General features: G+C 42.9%; 2 protein-coding genes across 6 annotated transcripts in view; both read right to left on the bottom strand.

Moving 5' to 3' along the window:
- Window positions 1–19,148, bottom strand: part of ZNF81 (zinc finger protein 81) — a 104,355-nt gene that overhangs the window by 21,588 nt on the left and 63,619 nt on the right. For all 5 annotated transcript variants that reach the window (XM_032426598.1, XM_032426597.1, XM_032426593.1 and 2 more), the window contains exons 4-5: window positions 9,757–9,883; window positions 1,815–1,910 (exon numbers count right to left, since the gene is read on the bottom strand). In XM_032426598.1, the coding sequence (XP_032282489.1) occupies window positions 1,815–1,910; window positions 9,757–9,883 (223 nt within the window). The remainder of the gene's footprint in view (window positions 1–1,814; window positions 1,911–9,756; window positions 9,884–19,148) is intronic.
- On the bottom strand, window positions 10,727–12,157 carry LOC116645976 (calponin-1-like). The gene has a single exon (XM_032426471.1). The coding sequence runs from the start codon at window positions 11,822–11,824 to the stop codon at window positions 10,727–10,729; it is 1,098 nt and encodes a 365-aa protein (XP_032282362.1). The 5' UTR covers window positions 11,825–12,157.

The following is a 19,148-nucleotide window of genomic DNA, read 5'->3' as shown; positions in this document are numbered from 1 at the left end:
TTCCATGCAATACGTGCCCTCCTTAAAACCTAAGAAACAGAAAAACCTTAAAACAGAAAGACATATAGATCAACTGAGCAAAATAAAGAGTCCAGAAATAGGTTCACATATATAAAGTCAATTGGTTGGGGCGCCTGGGTGGCTCAGTCGTTAAGCGTCTGCCTTCGGCTCAGGTCATGATCCCAGGGTCCTGGGATCGAGCCCCACATCAGGCTCCCCGCTCAGCGGGAAGCCTGCTTCTCCCTCTCCCACCCCCCCTGCTTGTGTTCCCTCTCTCGCTGTGTCTCTCTCTGTCAAATAAATAAATAAAATCTTAAAAACAACAACAACAACAACAACAACAAAAAACGGGAAAAATATCTGAATAGACACTTCAAACAAAAATGTACAAATGGTCAATAAGCACACGAAACGATACTTATCATTACTCGTCAAAGGAGTGCAACTTAAAATCATAATGAGATACCATTACACATCCACTATAATAGCAAAAATTAAAGAAATGATGGTAACAGGTGTTAGCAAGGATGTGAGCAACAGAAATTCTCGTGTATTGCTGCTGGGAGTGTAAAATCACATAGCCACTTTGGAAGGTAGTTTGGCAATTTCTTAGAAAGGCGAGTATACACTTACTTATACAATTAGATGACCCACCAACTCCACTCCTAGGTATTTACCCAAGGGAAGTGTAAACATATGGTCACACAAAGACATGCCAGAATGTTCACGAAAGCTGTACTCATAATAACCAAATAACAACCACCTGTCATCAACAGGTATATGGATAAACAAATTGCAATCTATTCATATCATGGAATAGTCTTCAGTGTTTAAAAGGAATAAACTAGCAATATACTCAGTAACATGGATGAATCACAGAATCGTGATACTGAACAAATGAAGCCAGACCCAAAAGGGTGTAGAGAGTAGGATTCCACTCATATGAAACCCTAATAAAGACAAATCTAATCTATAGTGACAGAACTATACTGACAGCTGTCAGTAGTTTGCCTGGGGCCGAAGTGGTGGTGCCCATGGACTACAAGGGGCACAGAGACTCATTTTTGTGAGACAGAATGTTCCCCATATCACGATTGGGGTGGTGATTACACCAGTGTGGACTTTCATCAAACGGGGCACTTCAAATGGATACATTTTACTGTATATAAATTATACCTTAACACAGTTGATTTATTTAAAAGACAAAAATGCTAAGTGACAGTGATCCCAAGGTCAGGAGATGGGAGAGAGGCATGGCAGCAGGGGAGATAGAGAGGAGGAATCTGAAAAGAGAAGAGGAGGTGAGGCTGGTTGTCGATGAGTTTATTGGTTATCTTAAAGAGTTAAGAAGAAAATGAGGAAGAAAGCAAGAAGGTCCTCAGAAGAACAGGAGTGGGGCAACCCACTGGTTTTCAAAGAAGGCAAACCCATTAAAACCTGACTGTATATATTTTAAGAATCTCTGACGCTGGGGGTGGGGCTTAAGGAATGAATGATAAAAATGTGATGGAAGGAGAAAACATCCAAAGAAGCAAGATCTACAGGGCGGAAGCCTGGCATATGATTCTGAGTGGAGGAATTGCAGCAATTCTCCCAGAGGAAAGCCAGGCAAAAAAGACAGTTGATCACACTAAGGGATATAAAGGGACAGAATAGTCTGGTACCTAAGAGGCCAATGTTACCTCTTCTCAAGCAGTTTCCAAAGTTGAGATCCTCCAAGAAGGTAGCAATAAATAGCATTTTAAAGGCATACGCTTCTTAGGAAATGAAAAGTGTTTTCATGCCCCCCATCTGCCTAGGTTGCACTCACTCACCTGAACAGCTCTGATGTGGGGTTTTTCTCTCCAAAATCCATGGCTCCTCTCCTTGTTCCAACTTGAAGATGACCTCTGGTTTGGGAACTTCATACCCTGTTAATAGGACATGATAGAATTGGGTCCAGCTAACTGCTTTCCACTTTTTTTTTTTTTTAAAGTAACCACATTTCATTGGGAAAAGAGTAATAATCACAGAGGTTAATGGACTGAAGGATCTCAGGCCAATCAAGGACGTCACCAGCACACACTTCAGATGGCTCAGAGTACTCAGCAGCTGAGAATGGAAATACTCTCATAGAGGCTCTGTGTTTGTTTCCTAGGGCGGCTGTAACAAAGTACCAAAACCTAGGTGGCTCAAAACAGTAAAAAGTCATTGTCTCATGCTTCTGGAGCCTCAAGTCTGAAATCAAAGTGTTAGTAGGGCCATGCTCTCTCTGGCAGATATAAGGGAGAATCCTTCCTTGAGTCTTCTAGCTTGTTTGCTGGCAGTCTTTGATTTTTTTTAAAGATTTTATTTATTTGACAGAGAGAGAGATAGCCAGAGAGAGAACACAAGCAGGGGGAGCAGGAGAGGGAGAAGCAGGCTTCCTGCAGAGCAGGGAGCCCGATGCGGGGCTCAATCCCAGGACCCCGGGATCATGACCTGAGCTGAAGGCAGATGCTTAACCATCTGAGCTACCCAGGAGCCCCTCTTTGATGTTTCTTTAGCTTGTAAATGCATCACTCCAATCACATGGTCATCTTCTCCCTATGTGTCTTCACATCGTCTTCCCTTTATATGTGTCTATTTCTTTTATTTCTTAAAAAGATTTTATTTATTTATTTATTTGAGAGAGAGAGAGCACAAGCTGGGGAGAGAAGGAGAGGGAGAGCAGGCTCCCCGCTGACCAGGGAGCCCGAGGCAGGACTCGATCCCAGGACCCTGGGATTATGACCTGAGCCGAAGGCAGACACTTAACTGACTGAGCCACCCAGGCACCCCATATATGTATCTATTTCTATGCCCAAATTTCCCTTTTTTTTCATAAGGACACCAGTCATATTAGATTAGGGCCCACTCCAATGAACTCATTTTAACTTGATTACCTCTATAAAGACACTATGTCCAAATAAGGTCACATTCTGGGATACTGGGGGTTCAGATTTCCACGTATGTTTTTTTTTCAGGGGGACACACAATTCAACCCATTAAAAAATTCTGCCCTCTGACACCCCCCCCCCACCAAATTCATGTCCTTCCCGTGTGCAAAATATACTAACCCCATCCCAATATCCCCAAAAGTCTTAATCATTCCAGCATCAAGTCTTAAATTCAAAATCTATCTAAACATCAACTCAAAGTCTTAAATCTTATCATCTAAATCACCCAAATTGGTTATGGGTGTGATGTGAGTATGAGTCATCTCAGGGCAGCTTCTCTCCACACAAACCTTGTGAAAGCAGACAAATCATCAGCTTCCAAAATGCAATGGTATGACAGGCATAAGACAGACATTCCCATTCCAAAGGGAGAGATTGGAATGAAAAAAGGGATCACAGATCCCAAGAAGGTCCAAAAACTAGCAAGACAAAGCCCACTAGATTTTAAGGCTTGAGAGTAATTCTTTTTTTTTTTTTTTTAAGATTTTATTTATTTGTCAGAGAGAGAGAGAGAGAGAGCACAAGCAGGGGGAATGGCAGGCAGAGGGAGAAGCAGGCTCCCCCCAAGTAGGGAGCCTGATGTGGGACTCGATCCCTGGACTCTGGGATCATGACCTGAGCCGAAGGCAATGAATGGCTCAACCTACTGAGCCACCCAGGCGTCCTGAGAGTAATTCTTATTGGCTCAATGTTCTGTCCTCCAAGCCTACCAGGGTGGTGGCCCCACCCTGTTGGCCCGGGGCAGGAGTGGCACCATTCACTACCACCTCTACTGGTCCACTAGCAAAATATTTGTTTCCTGTTCCTGTGCCCCCTATGCTCTGCTGTTCTCTTAGTTCCAAAGGGAGGAACGCTTCCACCAGGAGACACAGTAGTGATTCTACTGAACTGGAAGTTAAGTCTGTCACGTGGACATTTTGGGCTCCTCATGTCTCTGAATCAAAAGGCAAAGAAGGAAGTTACTGCGCTGGCTGGGGTGACTGATGTTGACTAGTCAGGGGAAATTGGCCTGCTACCCCACAATGGAAATAAGGAAGAGAGAGTCTGGAACACATGCAATCCCTTAGGGCATTTCTTAGTACTGCTGTGCCCTGTGATGAAAGTCAGCAGGAACTATAACAATCCAATTCAGGCAGAACTACTAATGGCCTAGATCCTTTAAGAATGAAGTTTGGGGGGTGGGGGGATGCCTGGGTGGCTCAGGCAGTTAAGCATCTGCCATCGGCTCAGGTCATGATCCCGGGGTCCTGGGATTGAGCCCCGCATCGGGCTCCCTGCTCAGCGGGGAGCCTGCTTCTCCCTCTGCCTCTGTTCCTCCCACCCTCTTGCACATGCGCATGTGTGCGTGCATGCACACACATGCTGTCTCTCTCTCAAATAAATAAATAAAATCTTAAAAAAAAAAAGAATGATGTTTTGGGTCACCCCACCAGGTGAAGAACCACAATCTGTTGTGTTTGCTGCGGGCAAAGAGAACAAGGAATGGTTCTGCAGTCTACTGGCCTGTCCTGCAGATTTCGAATTTAGGATTACAACATCACCTCACTCGAATTTCCAGCCTGCAGGCCTGCCTTTTAAATTTCAGACTTGTCGGTCCCTGCAATCAGGCGAGCCAGTTCCTTAAAATAAATCTCTTCCCCGGACTCTGTGTATATGTATTCATTCTCTCTCTCTGTCTTTCTCTAGGTAGGTGTGTATGTGTGTATTTATAGTGTGTGTGTGTGTGTGTACTCTGTATATGTACATACCCATACCTTATTGGTTCCATTTCTCTGGAGAACCATAACAGATTTTGAAAGTGACACTAGAGGAACAGAATACTAAGAATGAGTTTTCTGAACAGGTTATGGGGTTTCTAGAATTGGTTCCCTACTCTGATTAGATTTGAAGGCACTAATGACTCTATTTCCAATAGTAAAGAGTACACTGAGAGTCCATGGGGTGATGTGGCAAAAGAGATATGCGAAATACCACCACTGGATACTCCTAATCAAATGCTTGTGAGAGGCATGGTTCTGGGTGACCTTGTATTTGACACCTTAGAAATTTTTGTCAAACTTACAAGTATAATAAGATTGCCAGGTTGCTCCTAATTGTGCTGGACAAAGTGGAGGGGGGGATGGAAGGATGAACTCAGGGATTTGATTTCCCAGCTCAAGCGCTGCATAAACGACCTGAAAATTTCTATGTCTGTCCTGAAAGAAACCCCTAACCTCTGTAGCTACAGAGCTGATATTGCCGGAAACCAAACCCAGAGTCTCATCCTGGGAGTGGCCACATTACAACACAAATTGAATTCCCAACCTTACAGGTGTCTGCTATTAAGGTAAGGGAATTGACTGAAAAGGAATGGGATCCAGAAATTTGGAATGGACATATATGAGGACACTGAACTTCTAAGATCTGAAGAGTCTTCTTTCTGAGTAGAAGCAGCCCTGTAGAAACCCTCGTCTGAGAAGATTAACCCTACTTTGCCTGAGGACCCCACAATGGCCTCCCCTGAGGTACTTGCCTTGCAAGGTACTGCTGATTTCTCTCACGACATACCCCCACTACCCTTATTTGCTTCTAGACCTAGAACTAGACTCAAGTCTCATCAGGGCCCAAAGGGGGAGGTATAGTGTAATCCACGAGGAGGTGCAAGAGCTCTGCATTATTTGTCCGGTTTATACAGACAGAAAGCTGGGAAACCTAGGTACAAATAGATATTTAAGAGTGTGGGATAATGGAAAGGACATAAAGTTGGATCGATCAGGCCAAATGTGCTGGTATGTGCACACTACACAGATTCTTAATTTAATGTTGCTGCTTGAGGGGTTAGAAAGGGCTCAAACATTTTGTTTGGTTGGCTGAAACATGGATCAAAACGTGGCTTGTACAAAATGCAACTGAAATGGAGAAGTGCTATATACTACAGAGAAAGGTATCCAAGGGCTTGGGGAGACTGGCATGTTAGAGTGGATTTAGCATGTAAGACATGCTCTCCCACGCTGTCCAGAGAACACTCGTTACCATGACTGGGACATGCAAATTTGTGAGGGGGGCGGTGTTCTTGAAGAGCTCTGTGATTGCTCTTCTCTGTAGGACACAAATCGGGAAACCCCAATGCCATGGGAGTGGTTGGATCCTGGGGTGACAGGGGCCAAATGGGGGCAGTGAATTGCTAAATGCAAGGTAGACACGGTTACTATAATGGACAGCAGGGTCAAACCAGTGATCAGAATAGTCTGACCTGCAGAGACCCATGGTGTTGGCCAGTTGATCATGGTGTCTCTAGAAAAGAAACAGATAAGCTGTCTATTAAATTCTTAATTGATCTGCATTAAGAAAAGAGTTCTAGGTCAAGTGAACAGAAGTCTAACATGATACATAGAGTCTCAGCTCCTCAATCATTTTTCAGACTTGAGTCAGTTTACAGACCCAGAACCCTTTGAATGAAGGGGAGCCTGGGTCCCTTGAGGAAGGACCCCCCTACACTGTCAAAATGTATACTGCTAATCTTTCTCTTCCCTAAAGGGATTTACAGCCCTTTGTCAGGGTGAGTGTGCAGGGAGGGAAAGGACATAACGAGGCTTTTCCAAGATTACTGGAGACCAGTTCTGAACTGACACGAATTCCAGGAGACCCAAGATGTCACCGTGGCCCACCAGACAGCACAGGGGCTAATGAGAGTGAAGTCATCAACTGAGTTTTCAGCTTAGCTCCATCTCACAGGGGGCCCAGCAGGCCCCCCAATCCATCCTGTGGTTATTTCCCAGGTTCAGGAATGCAGAATTAGAATACAGATACTCAGCAACTGGCAGAATACCCATACTGGTTCCCTGACCTGTGGAGTGAGGACTATTATGGTGAGAAGGGCCAAGTGGAAGCCGCTAGAACTGCCTCTACTAGGAAAACAGTAAGCCAAAAGAAATACTGCATTCCTGTAGGAATTGCAGAGGTCAATGCCACCACCAAGAACCTGAAGGATGCAGGGGTAGTGAGTCCCACCACATGTCCATTCGACTCACCTCTCTGGCCTGGGCAGAGGACAAACAGATCTTGGAGAATGACTGTGGATCATCACGAATTTAACCAGGCGGTAACTCCAATAGCAGCTGCTGTGCCAGATGTGGGTTTACTGCTTAAACAAACTAACACATCCCTTGGTACCCGGTGAACAGCTATTGATCTGGCAAGTGTGTGGGTTTGTTTTATGCTTTTTGGTTTTGTTGTTGTTGTTGTTGGTTTTTTGTGTTTTTTTTTTTTTTGCAATACCTGTTATCAAAGACTACTAGAAGCAGTTTGCTTTCAGTTGACAAGGCCAACTATATATATACCTTCACTGTCCTACCTCAGAGGTGTATCAGCCCTCCAGCCCTACGTCATAATTTAGTCTGTAGGGATCCTGATTGACTTTCCCTTCCACAAGATATCACGTTGGTCCATTACACTGATGACATTACACTGACTGCACCTGATGAATGAGGAGTAGTAACCACTCTTGACTTACTGTAAGATATTTATATGGCAGAGGGTAGGAAATAAATCTGACCACAATTTAGGGGCCATCTACCTTGGGGAAATTTCTAGGGGTAGAGCGGTATGGACCCACTGGACCCCTAGAAATTTCTAAGTGAAGAATAAGTTTTTGCCTCTGGCTCTTCCTACAAGTAAAAAGAGGGACAATGGCTACTGAGCCTCTATGGACTTCAGAGGCAATATATTCCTCAGCTGGGTGTGTTATTCTGCCCCATTTACCATGTGATCCAAAAAACTGCTAGTTTTGAGCAGAGCCTGGAACAAAAGAAGGCTCTGCAAAGGTCCAGAGTGCCATTCAAGCTGCTACTGGGGCCATATGATCTGGCAGATCCAGTGGTGCTTGAAGTGTCGGTGGCAGATGGGGATGGAGCCTTTGACAGGCCCCTAGGTGAACCACAGAGCAAATCTTGGGATTTGGGAGCAAAGCTCTATCATCCTCTGGGGATAACTGCTCTCCTGTTGAGAAACAGCTTTTGGCTTGCTACTGGGTCTCAGTTTACTTGCTCACTGAAGTTAAGCATATTCATAGGTGGAAGAAAGGAAACCTAACAAGGACTACTTCGGTAATGGTCAGTGAACATGGAAGAGCCCAGTGCGGAATCCTCACACAGTGTTGGGACACAAGAAATATGGCAAGCGGTGGAGACCCGCTCAGAGGGGGCCCAAGTCCTTCTGATCAAGGCCCAGCCTGCAGATGGTGTGAGGTCAGTAGCAGCCCAGGAGCACTGTGCCTGAGTCTTCCCGGAGTTGTGCTGCTTGGGGATGCAGTCCAAGGTGGGTGGCAAGCTCCTTCTAAGGCTAACTAATGGCACAAACTCAATTGTCAACAAGTACTGGAAGGGAACGTTGAAAAGCACTTTGCAGAGCGAATTCGAGAGAGCACGATGCTGTTAGGAGGTGTGACCTCAGATGAGATGTGGCAACTCCACACCCTTGACCCTGGGTGGCGGCTCTGCCCCTTCAGGCCGGTAACCAAGTCGGTGGCTTGCCCTCTGGAACTGAGGAGGTGATGGTCTGTTGCATCCCATTTTCCCAGCCTGGGCCCTCTGGGCCTGTGCTGGCAGCAGCAGCCATCCTGGCCTCAGAACCATCCTTGGAATCATTCATCCCCCTTCCAGAAGGCTAATGCATGTGCACAGCGGAACAGACACCCTACAGCCTTCCCTCATTGTTTCCTGTCTCTGTCCTCTTTGGTCAAAGCTAGCAGCATTTCCACTGACATGGCTGATGGGATCCACAGGTCATACTTCTGATCTCTTTAGCAACTGGCTGTCCATACCTTTGGTGTTCTTTCCGGAGTCCATCTCAGTTTTCGCACTATGGACAGGCTGAGCATTTTCCAAATCTTCAAGTTCTGCTTCTTCTCTTACTAACAATTCCTCTCCAATGTCTCTCTTTCTTCCTACATTTTACTGTAAGCAGCAAGGAGAGCACAGGCCATGCCTCTAACGCTTTTGCTTAGAAATTTCCACAGCTAACTATCCAAGTTTATCACTTACGCTTTCTGCTTTTCACCCAACAGAACACAGTTCAATCAAGTTCTCTGCTACTTGGTAACAAGGATCTCCTTTCCTCCAGTTTCCAGTAACACACTCCTCACTCCATCTGAGACCTCACCCAAAGCCCCCTTAACGTCCGTATTTCTACCAGTGAATCTCTTCAAGGCAATCTAGGCTTTCTCTATCAAGCACCTAAAACCTTTCCAGCCTCTACCCATTGTCCAATTCCAAAGCCGCTTCCATATTACAAAAATCTGTCTTAGTTTCCTAGGGCTGCTATAACAAAGTACCACAAGCTGGGCAGCTCAAAACAACAGACATTCACTGAGTCACAGTTCTGGAAGCCAGAAGTCTGAAATCAAGGTGTCAATAGGGCCATGCTCCTTTTGAAGGAGAACCTTCAATACGGGAAGGAACTCGTCCATGCTTCTCTCTTACCTCCTGGTGGCCTCGGGCATGTGTCGCCTTATAGATGCACCACTCCAGTGGCGTGGCCATCTTCTTTTCCTTACGTGTCTTCACACTGTCTTTCCTCTGTGTGTGTCTGTCTCTGTGTCTAGATTTCCCTTATTTTAAGTACACCGGTCATACTGGATTAGGACCCACCCAGAAGACCCCGTTTAAGCTTGATTACTTCTGTAAAGACCCCAATTCCAAAAAAGAGCATATCCCGAGGTGCTTAGTCCTAACTGAGGTTAGGACTTCAACACAGTTTACTTGGAGGATACAGTTTTACCCATAACACGCTCCTCGTAGTTTCTCCGAAGGGCTGGGCTTACCCACTGAGAGCAGGTGGCTGTAGTTCTCCAGCATCACATCCTGGTACAGGCGTCTCTGAGCAGGGTCCAAGTGCTGCCACTCCTCCCTGCTGAAGTCCACAGTCACATCCTCGAATGACACGGAGACCTGTAACAACACAGTCCCGTTCAACGTGACAGGGTCAGCAGCGGGGGATAGGGAGAGGATCAGTAAGAAATTGTTTTTAATGATTTTTTCACCAGAATATGCTATACAGTATGCCTATTAAATACCTAGTTATATGTAATGTGTAGCATACAAATATCTAATCGTAAACCTTTGCTATTCGTTGTATACGACATTAAGTCAGTCTTTCATTTTTTTAAAGATTTTATTTATTTATTCATGAGAGGCAGAGAGAGAGAGGCAGAGGCAGGAGAAGCAGGCTCCCTGCAGGCCAGGAAGCTCGATTCGGAGGCTCGATCCCAGGACCCTGGGATCATGACCTGAGCCGAAGGCAGACGCTTAACCGACTGAGCCACCCAGGCGCCCCCAGTCTTTCATTTTTAACATGTCTTAATAATTTTGTACAGGATTTGACCTTGATCCTATTTTGTTGTTCATTTTCTTGGGGGGGGGGGTTTCTTTATTGTTGTTCATTTTAATGGGAAGTCTGTGTTCTATAACTTTTATTTTTTTTATTTTGTTTTAATTTTACAGCCATTTTTTGTGCTCCAGTGAAAGAGAAAAAGAAAGTGCTCGCATTACAAACGCCACCGTCCCATCCACATATGCCAGTCGCTGCAAACCAAACCACGTGTCCACTGGGCCTCCGGGCATGCAGTTTGCTTCCACTGCAGGAATGGGGAGGGGCAGGCCGAGCCTGGGCTCTGGGGGTTCTGCTTGGGGGGAACTTCTTGTCCTGGGGGAATCCACCTGTAAGGGAGTCAGGGGACAGCTAGGGGTAGCTTTGCTCAGTGCGTCCTTTGGGTGCTGTTGGGAACACCCTACTCAATGTTGGATCCTGCAGCGCTCCAAGGAGGAAGGTCCCCTTCCCCCACCACAGGCTCCCCAGTCTGCCCCCCCAGTGCTAACCCTGTAGGCGGGTCCCAGGGGGCTAGAGGACACCATGCAGGGGGAGGGGGTCGGTGGGGCCGGCTCAACCCTGCTGAGAGCACCAGCTGGCCTCCCTGGAGGGAAGGCAGGGTTGGGGGGCCCAGGGCCCCAGGCTGAGTTGTAGCAGTTGTGTGGGTGGTGGTCGCGGGCAGGCTTGCCCAGCTCTGAGTATTCAGGCGTCAGGCAGTTTTTGGGGTCACAAACCTGGCACAGCAGCCCATACACTGTCATGCCCTGCTGCCAGGCCCCCTTGTTGCTGCCCATCTGAAGGCTGATGTTGAGCATGTCACAATGCTCCATACCCAGCCCAGGCTTAAAGATCTGTTGCTTGGTCCCAGATGCAGTCAGGCCGGCCTGCCTGGCTCCCTTGTTGGTGCCTATCCTCAGGCTGATGGTGGCCTGGTCCAGGGGCCGGTCCTTGCCCAGCTTGGGGTCACAGAGGTGGCACGGGGTGCCATAGGCTGTCATGCCCTGCTGGCTAGCAAATCTGTTGGTGCCCATCTGTAGCCTAATGATGTTCTGCCCTTCTCTTAGCTTCTCTGGCTCAAATTTCTGTTCCTGCTTCTCTGCGTACTTCACCCCTACATTCACCTTATTCCCTTTCGTCTTGGCCAGGGCTGGGAGGGTGGACTGCACCTGGGTGTGGTTGGTTTTCTCAAACAGGTCGTTGGCCTCAAAAATGTCAGGGGACTTCACCCCATACTTGGTGATGGCCTTGATGCAGCTGCCAATATTTTCCAGCTGGTGCCAATTTTGGGTCGACTTACCGACTTGCTTCATGGAGCCTGGCTGAAACTTACTAATGAACTTGCAAAGAATGATGCCATCTTTGAGGCCATCCATGAAATTGTTGCCGATGCGGTGCCCTGTCACCCCCTCGATCCATTCTTGAAGCTCCTGCTCCCACTTGTGGTCACACTTTTGGGCCAGCTTGTTCTCGACCTCAACGGACAACCCATAGGCGGGGCCCTGGTTGAAGTGAGCAGAGGACATGCTGGCTGGTGGTGGGCAGCAGTGGCAGTGGCACTGAAGACCGAGGCAGCAGCTAAGGCTCCATCTGCCTGTGTTCTAGAACTTCTAGAAGGAAGCATGCATACTTTTTTTTTAACTTTGGATCCTGCAGCGCTCCAAGGAGGAAGGCCCCCTTCCCCCACCACAGGCTCCCCAGTCTGCCCCCCCAGTGCTAACCCTGTAGGCGGGTCCCAGGGGGCTAGAGGACACCATGCAGGGGGAGGGGGTCGGTGGGGCCGGCTCAACCCTGCTGAGAGCACCAGCTGGCCTTGCTCTAATTAATTCTTCACAAATATGACCATTTTCTCTTCATGCCTTTTTATTGCTCATTTCTTTTTTTTTTAATTTTTTTATTGTTATGTTAATCCCCATACATTACATCATTAGTTTTAGATATAGTGTTCCATGATTCATTGTTTGTGCATAACACCCAGTGCTCCATGCAGAACGTGCCCTCCTCAATACCCATCACCAGGCTAACCCATCCTCCCACCCCCCTCCCCTCTAGAACCCTCAGTTTGTTTTTCAGAGTCCATCGTCTCTCATGGTTCTTCTTATTGCTCATTTCTAATTTAATTCTGTAGTGGTGAGAAAATATACTCTGTATGATTTCAACATACGGTCTATCCGGAAGAATGTTTCATGTGTCCCTGGAAAAGAATGTATATTCAGCTGTTGACGGCTGTAGTATTCTATAATATATAAATCAAGTTGGCTGAGTGTTGTTGAAATTTTCTATCATCATACTCATTTGTCTTCTACTTGTTCAACCAATTATCTGTCAACTTTCTGGTAAAAACTGGCAAGGAAATGTTAAAGTGTATATGGCTATGCAAAGGATCTAGAATAGCCAAAGCAAGGAACAGTGTTGAGGATTTATATGTAATGATAAGTCTTACTATAAAGCTATGATACTTTAGATACTTCAGTGTGGTGTTGATGTAAGTACAAACAGATATATCAATGGAGCAGAATAGAGAGTCCGGAAACAGAACCATACACATATGGACAACTGTTTTTTGACCAATGTACCAAAGTAATTCAATGGGGAAAAGAAAAGTCTTTTCAAAAAATTGTGCTGGAACAATGGATATAAGTTTTGGAGGAAAAAACAAACCTTGACCCATACCTTACACCACATACAAAAATTAACAATAATCAAGTTCCAGTATGACTGAATTAATTTTATCAGACCAACTTTCACATAGATAACAACTACACTCTGAACAAAATATTAAAAAAAAACTATCTGGAGATACTGAAGAGTAACAAAAATCAGGTATTTACTGGAAGAGAACTGACAATTAGAAGGGATGGCACTGGATGGGTTTACCAAGTTTACAGCCTTTAGCTTGTAAAAAGACCTAGTCATGCCATGCAGGGTAACTGCAATTCCACTAGAAAAACTTCAGTCTTAACTGAACTTGAAAAATCAAAGGAGAGTTTTGCAGTCATCATGACCACCAGAAAGACAAGGGAGAAGTCACACAGAAAAAGGTGCCTGAGATCTATGTGTTAACTCTTCCTAATCTCTGGCTGAGTAAATAAATTAACTAAATTTGAGCTACCACACACCATAGAGGAGACAGTTGCCAATATGAGTCCAGCCAAATTAAGTGCTTGCTAAACCAAATGAAAAAAAATCAGCGATCTTCAGGGGAACTAAACAGAATTCAAAATGTCTACAATATATGATTCACAACAACCAAGATACAGTTGAAAATAATCAACATAGAAAGAAACAGAAAGGTATTGAGAGAAATAAAAGAAGTTCAAGAGGAAATGCAATCAGAGACTGACCCTGAACTGACTTAAATGCTGGAATTAGCAGTAAAGGATTTTAAACCAGCTATCTATAAGTATGCTCAAGAACATAAAGAAAAATATGTTCACAGTGAAAGAATAATAGGATAGTTCAACTGAGAAGAACTATAAAAATAACCAACTAGATTACTATGAACAATTATATGCGAACAAACTGGATGACCTAGAAGAAGTGGATAAATTCCTAGAAACACACAACCTACCAAGACTGAATCATGAAAAGATAGAAAATCTAAACAGACTGAATACTAATAAGGAGACTGAATCAGTAATCAAAAACCTCCCAACAAAGAAAAGTCCAGAATCAAACCGCTTCACTAAGAATTCCACCAAACATTCAAAGAAGAATATCAATCCTTCTCAAACTCTTCCAAAAAACAGAAGAGAAGGGAACACTTTGAAATTCATCTAACAAGGTCAAAATTACCCTGATACCAAAACCAGACAAGGACACCACAAGACAAGAAAATTACAGCTAAATATCCCTAATGAATACGGATGCAAAAATCCTCAACAAAATATTACCAAAATGAATTCCACAATACATTAAAAGAACCCTACAAATTGATCAAATGGGATTCCAGTGCTATAAGGATGGTTCAACATCTGTAAATCAATCAATGTGACACACCACATTAACAAAATAAAGGATAAAAATCATATTATCATCTCAATAGATGCAGAAAAAGCATTTAACAAAGTTCAACATCCATTTATGATAAAAACTCTCAGCAAAGCAGGCATAGAGAGATGGTATCTCAACACAATAAAAACCATATATGACAAGCACACAGCTAACATCATAATCAACAGTGGAAAGCTGAAAGCTTTTCTAAGATCAGAAACAAGACAAAGATGCCCATTCTTGCCACTTTTATTCAAGAGTATTGGAAGTCCTAGCCAGAGCAATTAGGCAAGAAAAAGAAATAAAAGGCATCCAAATCGAAAAGGAAGATGGAAAACTGTCACTATTTGCAGATGACATCATATTATATATAGAAAACCCTAAAGACTCCACCAAAAAATCTGTTAGAACTAAAAAATGAATTCAATGAAGTTGCAGGACACAAAAATCAATATACAAAAACAATGGATCGTGGATCACCACATCAAAAACTAATGATGTATTGTATGGTGACTAACATAATATAATAAAATTAAAAAAAAAATCTGTTGTGTTTCTATACACTAATAATGAATTACCAGAAAAAGAAATTAAGAAAACAATCCCATTTATAACTGCATTAAGAAAAATACCTATGTTAAAAAAAAAGAAAAAGAAAAATACCTAGGAATAAATTATCCAAGGAGGTAAAAGAACTATACATTGAAAATTATAACACATTGATGAAAGAAACTAAATAAAACAAGTAAATAGAAAGATATTCTGTGCTCATGGATAGGAAGAATTAATACTGTTAAGATATTACCAAATTACCAAATATTACATTACCAAAAGCAATCTACAGATTCACTGCAATCCCTGTCAAAATTCCAATGGCATTTTTCAGAGAAATAGAACAAACCTAAAATACTTATGGAACCACAAAAGACCCTAAATAGCCAAAGCAATCTTCAGAAAGAACAAAGCTGGAGGTATCACAACCTAGATTTCAAACTGTATTACAAAGCTATAACAATCAAAACAGTATGATGTTAGCATAAAAACAGACACTTTAAATCAATTGAACAGAAGACAGAGCCCATAAATTAGCCCACCCCTATATGGTCAATTAATTTACAACAAAAGGGATAAAAATATATAGTGGAGAAAAGAAAATCTTTTTAATAAATGGTGTTGAGAAAACTGGACAACTACATGCAAAACAATGAAACTGGGCCACCTTCTTACACCATACACAAAAATAAATTCAAAACGGATTAAAGACTTAAATGTGGGACCTGAAACCATAAAACCCATAGAAGAAAACATAGGCAATAATCTCTTTGACATCAGTCTAAGCAACATTTTTTGTAGATACGTCTCCTCGGGCAAGGGAAACAAAAGCAAACATAAACTATTGAGACTACACCAAAATAAAAAGCTTATGCACAGCAAAGGAAACCATCAACAAAACAAAAAGGCAGCCTAGTGAATGTGAGAAGATATTTGCAAATGATATATCCAATAAGGTGTTAATATCCAAAATACATAAAGAACTTATAAAACTCAATTCCAAAAAAACCCCACCAAATAATCTGATTTATCAATAGGCAGAAGACCAGAATAGAAATCCTTCCAAAAAAGACATCCATGAAAAGATGCTCAACATCACTGACCATCAGGGAAATGCAAATCAAAACCACAGTGAGATATCACCTTATACCCTTCAGAATGGCTAGAATAAAAAAGAAATAACAAGTGGTGAGGATGTGGAGAAACAGGAATCCTTGTGTACTGTTGGTGGGAATGTAAACTGGTGCAGCCACTGGGAAAAATAATGTGGAGGCTCCTCAAAAAATTAAAAATATGATCCAGCAATTCCACTACTGGGTATTTACCCAAAGAAAATGAAATCACTAATTCAAAAAGATATATGCTCCTTTGTTAACTGCAGCATTATTTACAAGGGCCAAGAGATGGAAGCAATCCAAGTGTCCATTGATAGATGAATGGATAAAGAAGGTATATAAAATGACGTATTACTCAGCCATAAGAACGAGATCTTGCCATCTGTGACAACATGGATGGACCTAGAGGGTATTATGGCAAGTAAAATAAGTCAGACAGAGAATACAAATACCATATGACTTCACTTATATGTGGAATCTAAAAAACAAGACAAATGAACAAACAAAAAACCAGACTCTTAAATATAGAGAACAAACTGGTTAGTAGCCAGAAGGGAGATGAGAGGGGAGATGGGTGAAATAGATAAAGGGGATTAAGAGGTACAAACTTACAGTTATAAAATAAATAAGTCATGAGATGAAAAGTACAGCAAAGGAAATACAGTCAATGATACTGTAATAATGTATGGTGACTACACTTATTGTACTGAGCGTGGACTAAGGTATAGAATTGTTGAATCAAGACTGCACACCTGAAACTAACATGATATTTTATGTTAGTTATATTTCTATTTCATTTTTTTAAAGATTTTATTTATTTATCTGAGAGAGAGAGAGCAGAGAGAGAGAGAGAGCATGAGTGGGGGTGAGGGGCAGAGGGAGAGGGACAAGCAGACTCCCCGCCGAGCAGGGAGCCCGATGCGGGGCTTGATCCCAGGACCCTGGGATCATGACCTGGGCCGAAGGCAGACACTTTAACCGACCGAGCCACCCAGGCGCCATGTAGTTATATTTCAATTTTTAAAAAAGGAAAAAAAAAAAAACCCTAAAACTAAAAAAAAAAACAAAAAACAAACAAACAAAAACCCTAAAACTAAAAGTGCCATAGAAGAAAACATAAGAGAATATCTTTGCAACACTGGGTCAAGCAAGGATTTCTTGACATAGTACAAAAAACAATAAATATAAAAGAAAATTTGGATAAATGGGACCTTACCAAAATTAAAACTTCTGCTCATCAAAAGATGCCATTAAGAAAATGAAAAATCAAGACACAGCCTGGGAGAAAATATTTGCAATACATACACAAAACACCCATAGTTAGAACGTAGAAAGAACTCCTACATGGGTATTAGGGAGGGCACATACTGCATGGAGCACTGGGTGTTATACGCAAACAATGAATCAACGGAACACTACATCAAAAACTAATGATGTGCTGTATGGTGACTAACATAACATGATAAAATAAAAAAAATATTCTAGGGGCGCCTGGGTGGCTCAGTCTTGTTAAGCATCTGCCTTCGGCTCAGGTTATGATCCCAGGGTCCTGGGATCAAGCCCCACATCGGGCTCCCTGCTTGGCAGGAAGCCTGCTTCTCCCTCTCCCCGGGCTTCTGTTCCCTCTCTCGCTGTGTCTCTCTCTGTCAAATAAATAAATAAAATCGTTAAAAAAAATATTCTAGAACGATGATGTTAGTTCAAAAAAAAAAAAAAGAACTCCTACAAAGTAATAACAAAAAGACACATAATCCAACTTTTTTAAATGGGCAAAATCCTTGAACAGACACCAAAAAAGATCTACAAATGGCCAATAAAGCATATGAAAAGATGTTCAACAGCTTTATCCATGATAACCAAACACTAGAAACATTCAAAATGTTCATCGGCAGGTGACTGCATATACAAATTGTGCTATATTCATACAACGGAATACTCAGCAATAAAAGGGAAAGAGCTGGTGACAGACACAACCTGAATGACTCTCCAAAATATTTTGTTCGTTTAGAAATAGAAGCCAAACACAGACCAAATGATAATCAAGAACAAGCAGAGCTAATCTATAGGGATTAAAAATCTTAAAAATGGCTGCCTCAGGGGTAGGATATTGACTGGTCAAGAGGGTGATGGACCTGTTCTGTATTTTAGTTTGAGTGGTGGTTACATAGATATATTTGTCAAAACTCATCAAACTATATATAATTCAATGTCTTTCAAATATAACTCGGTTTCAAAAAACACAGAAAACAAAAGTGCATGTTAGAAATATATTTAGGGTACCCTGTGGGCCCCAAAGAGAAAGTAGTTCTACTGGAGGTGTAGGTCTAGGGTCCTTAGAGTTGGTAGCATTTAAACAGAATCTTGGGGGGGGGGGAAGTAAGTACGACGGAGATAAATGGGGGAAAATATTTTCTAAGAAAGATAAAGAGAAAGGTGTGGAGAAAGGAAAATACATGGTAATTAAGGAAAAAAGGAATAGCTCTGTAAAAAGGAGAGAAGACTGTAAAATATATCAGGCAGGTGATTATAAGAAAAAAAATCCAGGAAGTAAGCTAGAGTCTGATCATGAAAACAGTGTAAATTCTTTTCATAATACAGTCGTACCTTGTTTTATCGGGCTTCACTTAATTGCATTTTTTACAAATTGAAGGTCTGTGGGGCGCCTGGGTGGCTCAGTTGGTTAAGCGACTGCCTTCGGCTCAGGTCATGATCCTGGAGCCCGGGATCGAGTCCCACATCGGGCTCCCTGCTCAGCGGGGAATCTGTTCTCCCTCTGACCCTCCCCCCTCTCATGTGCTCTCTCTCTCTCTCAAATAAATAAATAAATAAAATCTTTAAAAAAACAAAAACAAAAACAAATTGAAGGTCTGTTGCAACCCTGCATTGAGCAAATCTATCGGCGCCATTTTTCCAACAGCATTTGCTCATTTTGTGTCTGTGTCACATTTTGGTAATTCTCGCAGTATTTCAAACTTTTTAATTATTATTTTCTTTGTTATGGTGATCTGAGATCAGTGATCTTGGATGTCACTATTGTAACTTTTGCAGTGCCATGAACTACGTCCATATAAGACAGCGAACTTAACTGATAAATGTGTGTGTTCTGACTGCTCCACTCACCAGCCATCCCCCTCATCTCTCTCCCTCTCCCTGGGCCTCCCTATTCCCTGAGACACAACAGTATTGAAAT

This window comes from Phoca vitulina, unplaced genomic scaffold, assembly GCF_004348235.1.
Source record: "Phoca vitulina isolate PV1807 unplaced genomic scaffold, GSC_HSeal_1.0 scaffold35, whole genome shotgun sequence".
Classification (NCBI taxonomy): domain Eukaryota; kingdom Metazoa; phylum Chordata; class Mammalia; order Carnivora; family Phocidae; genus Phoca; species Phoca vitulina.
The sequence above is the reverse complement of the archived record's forward strand: the minus strand, read 5'-3'. Positions and strand labels throughout refer to the sequence as shown.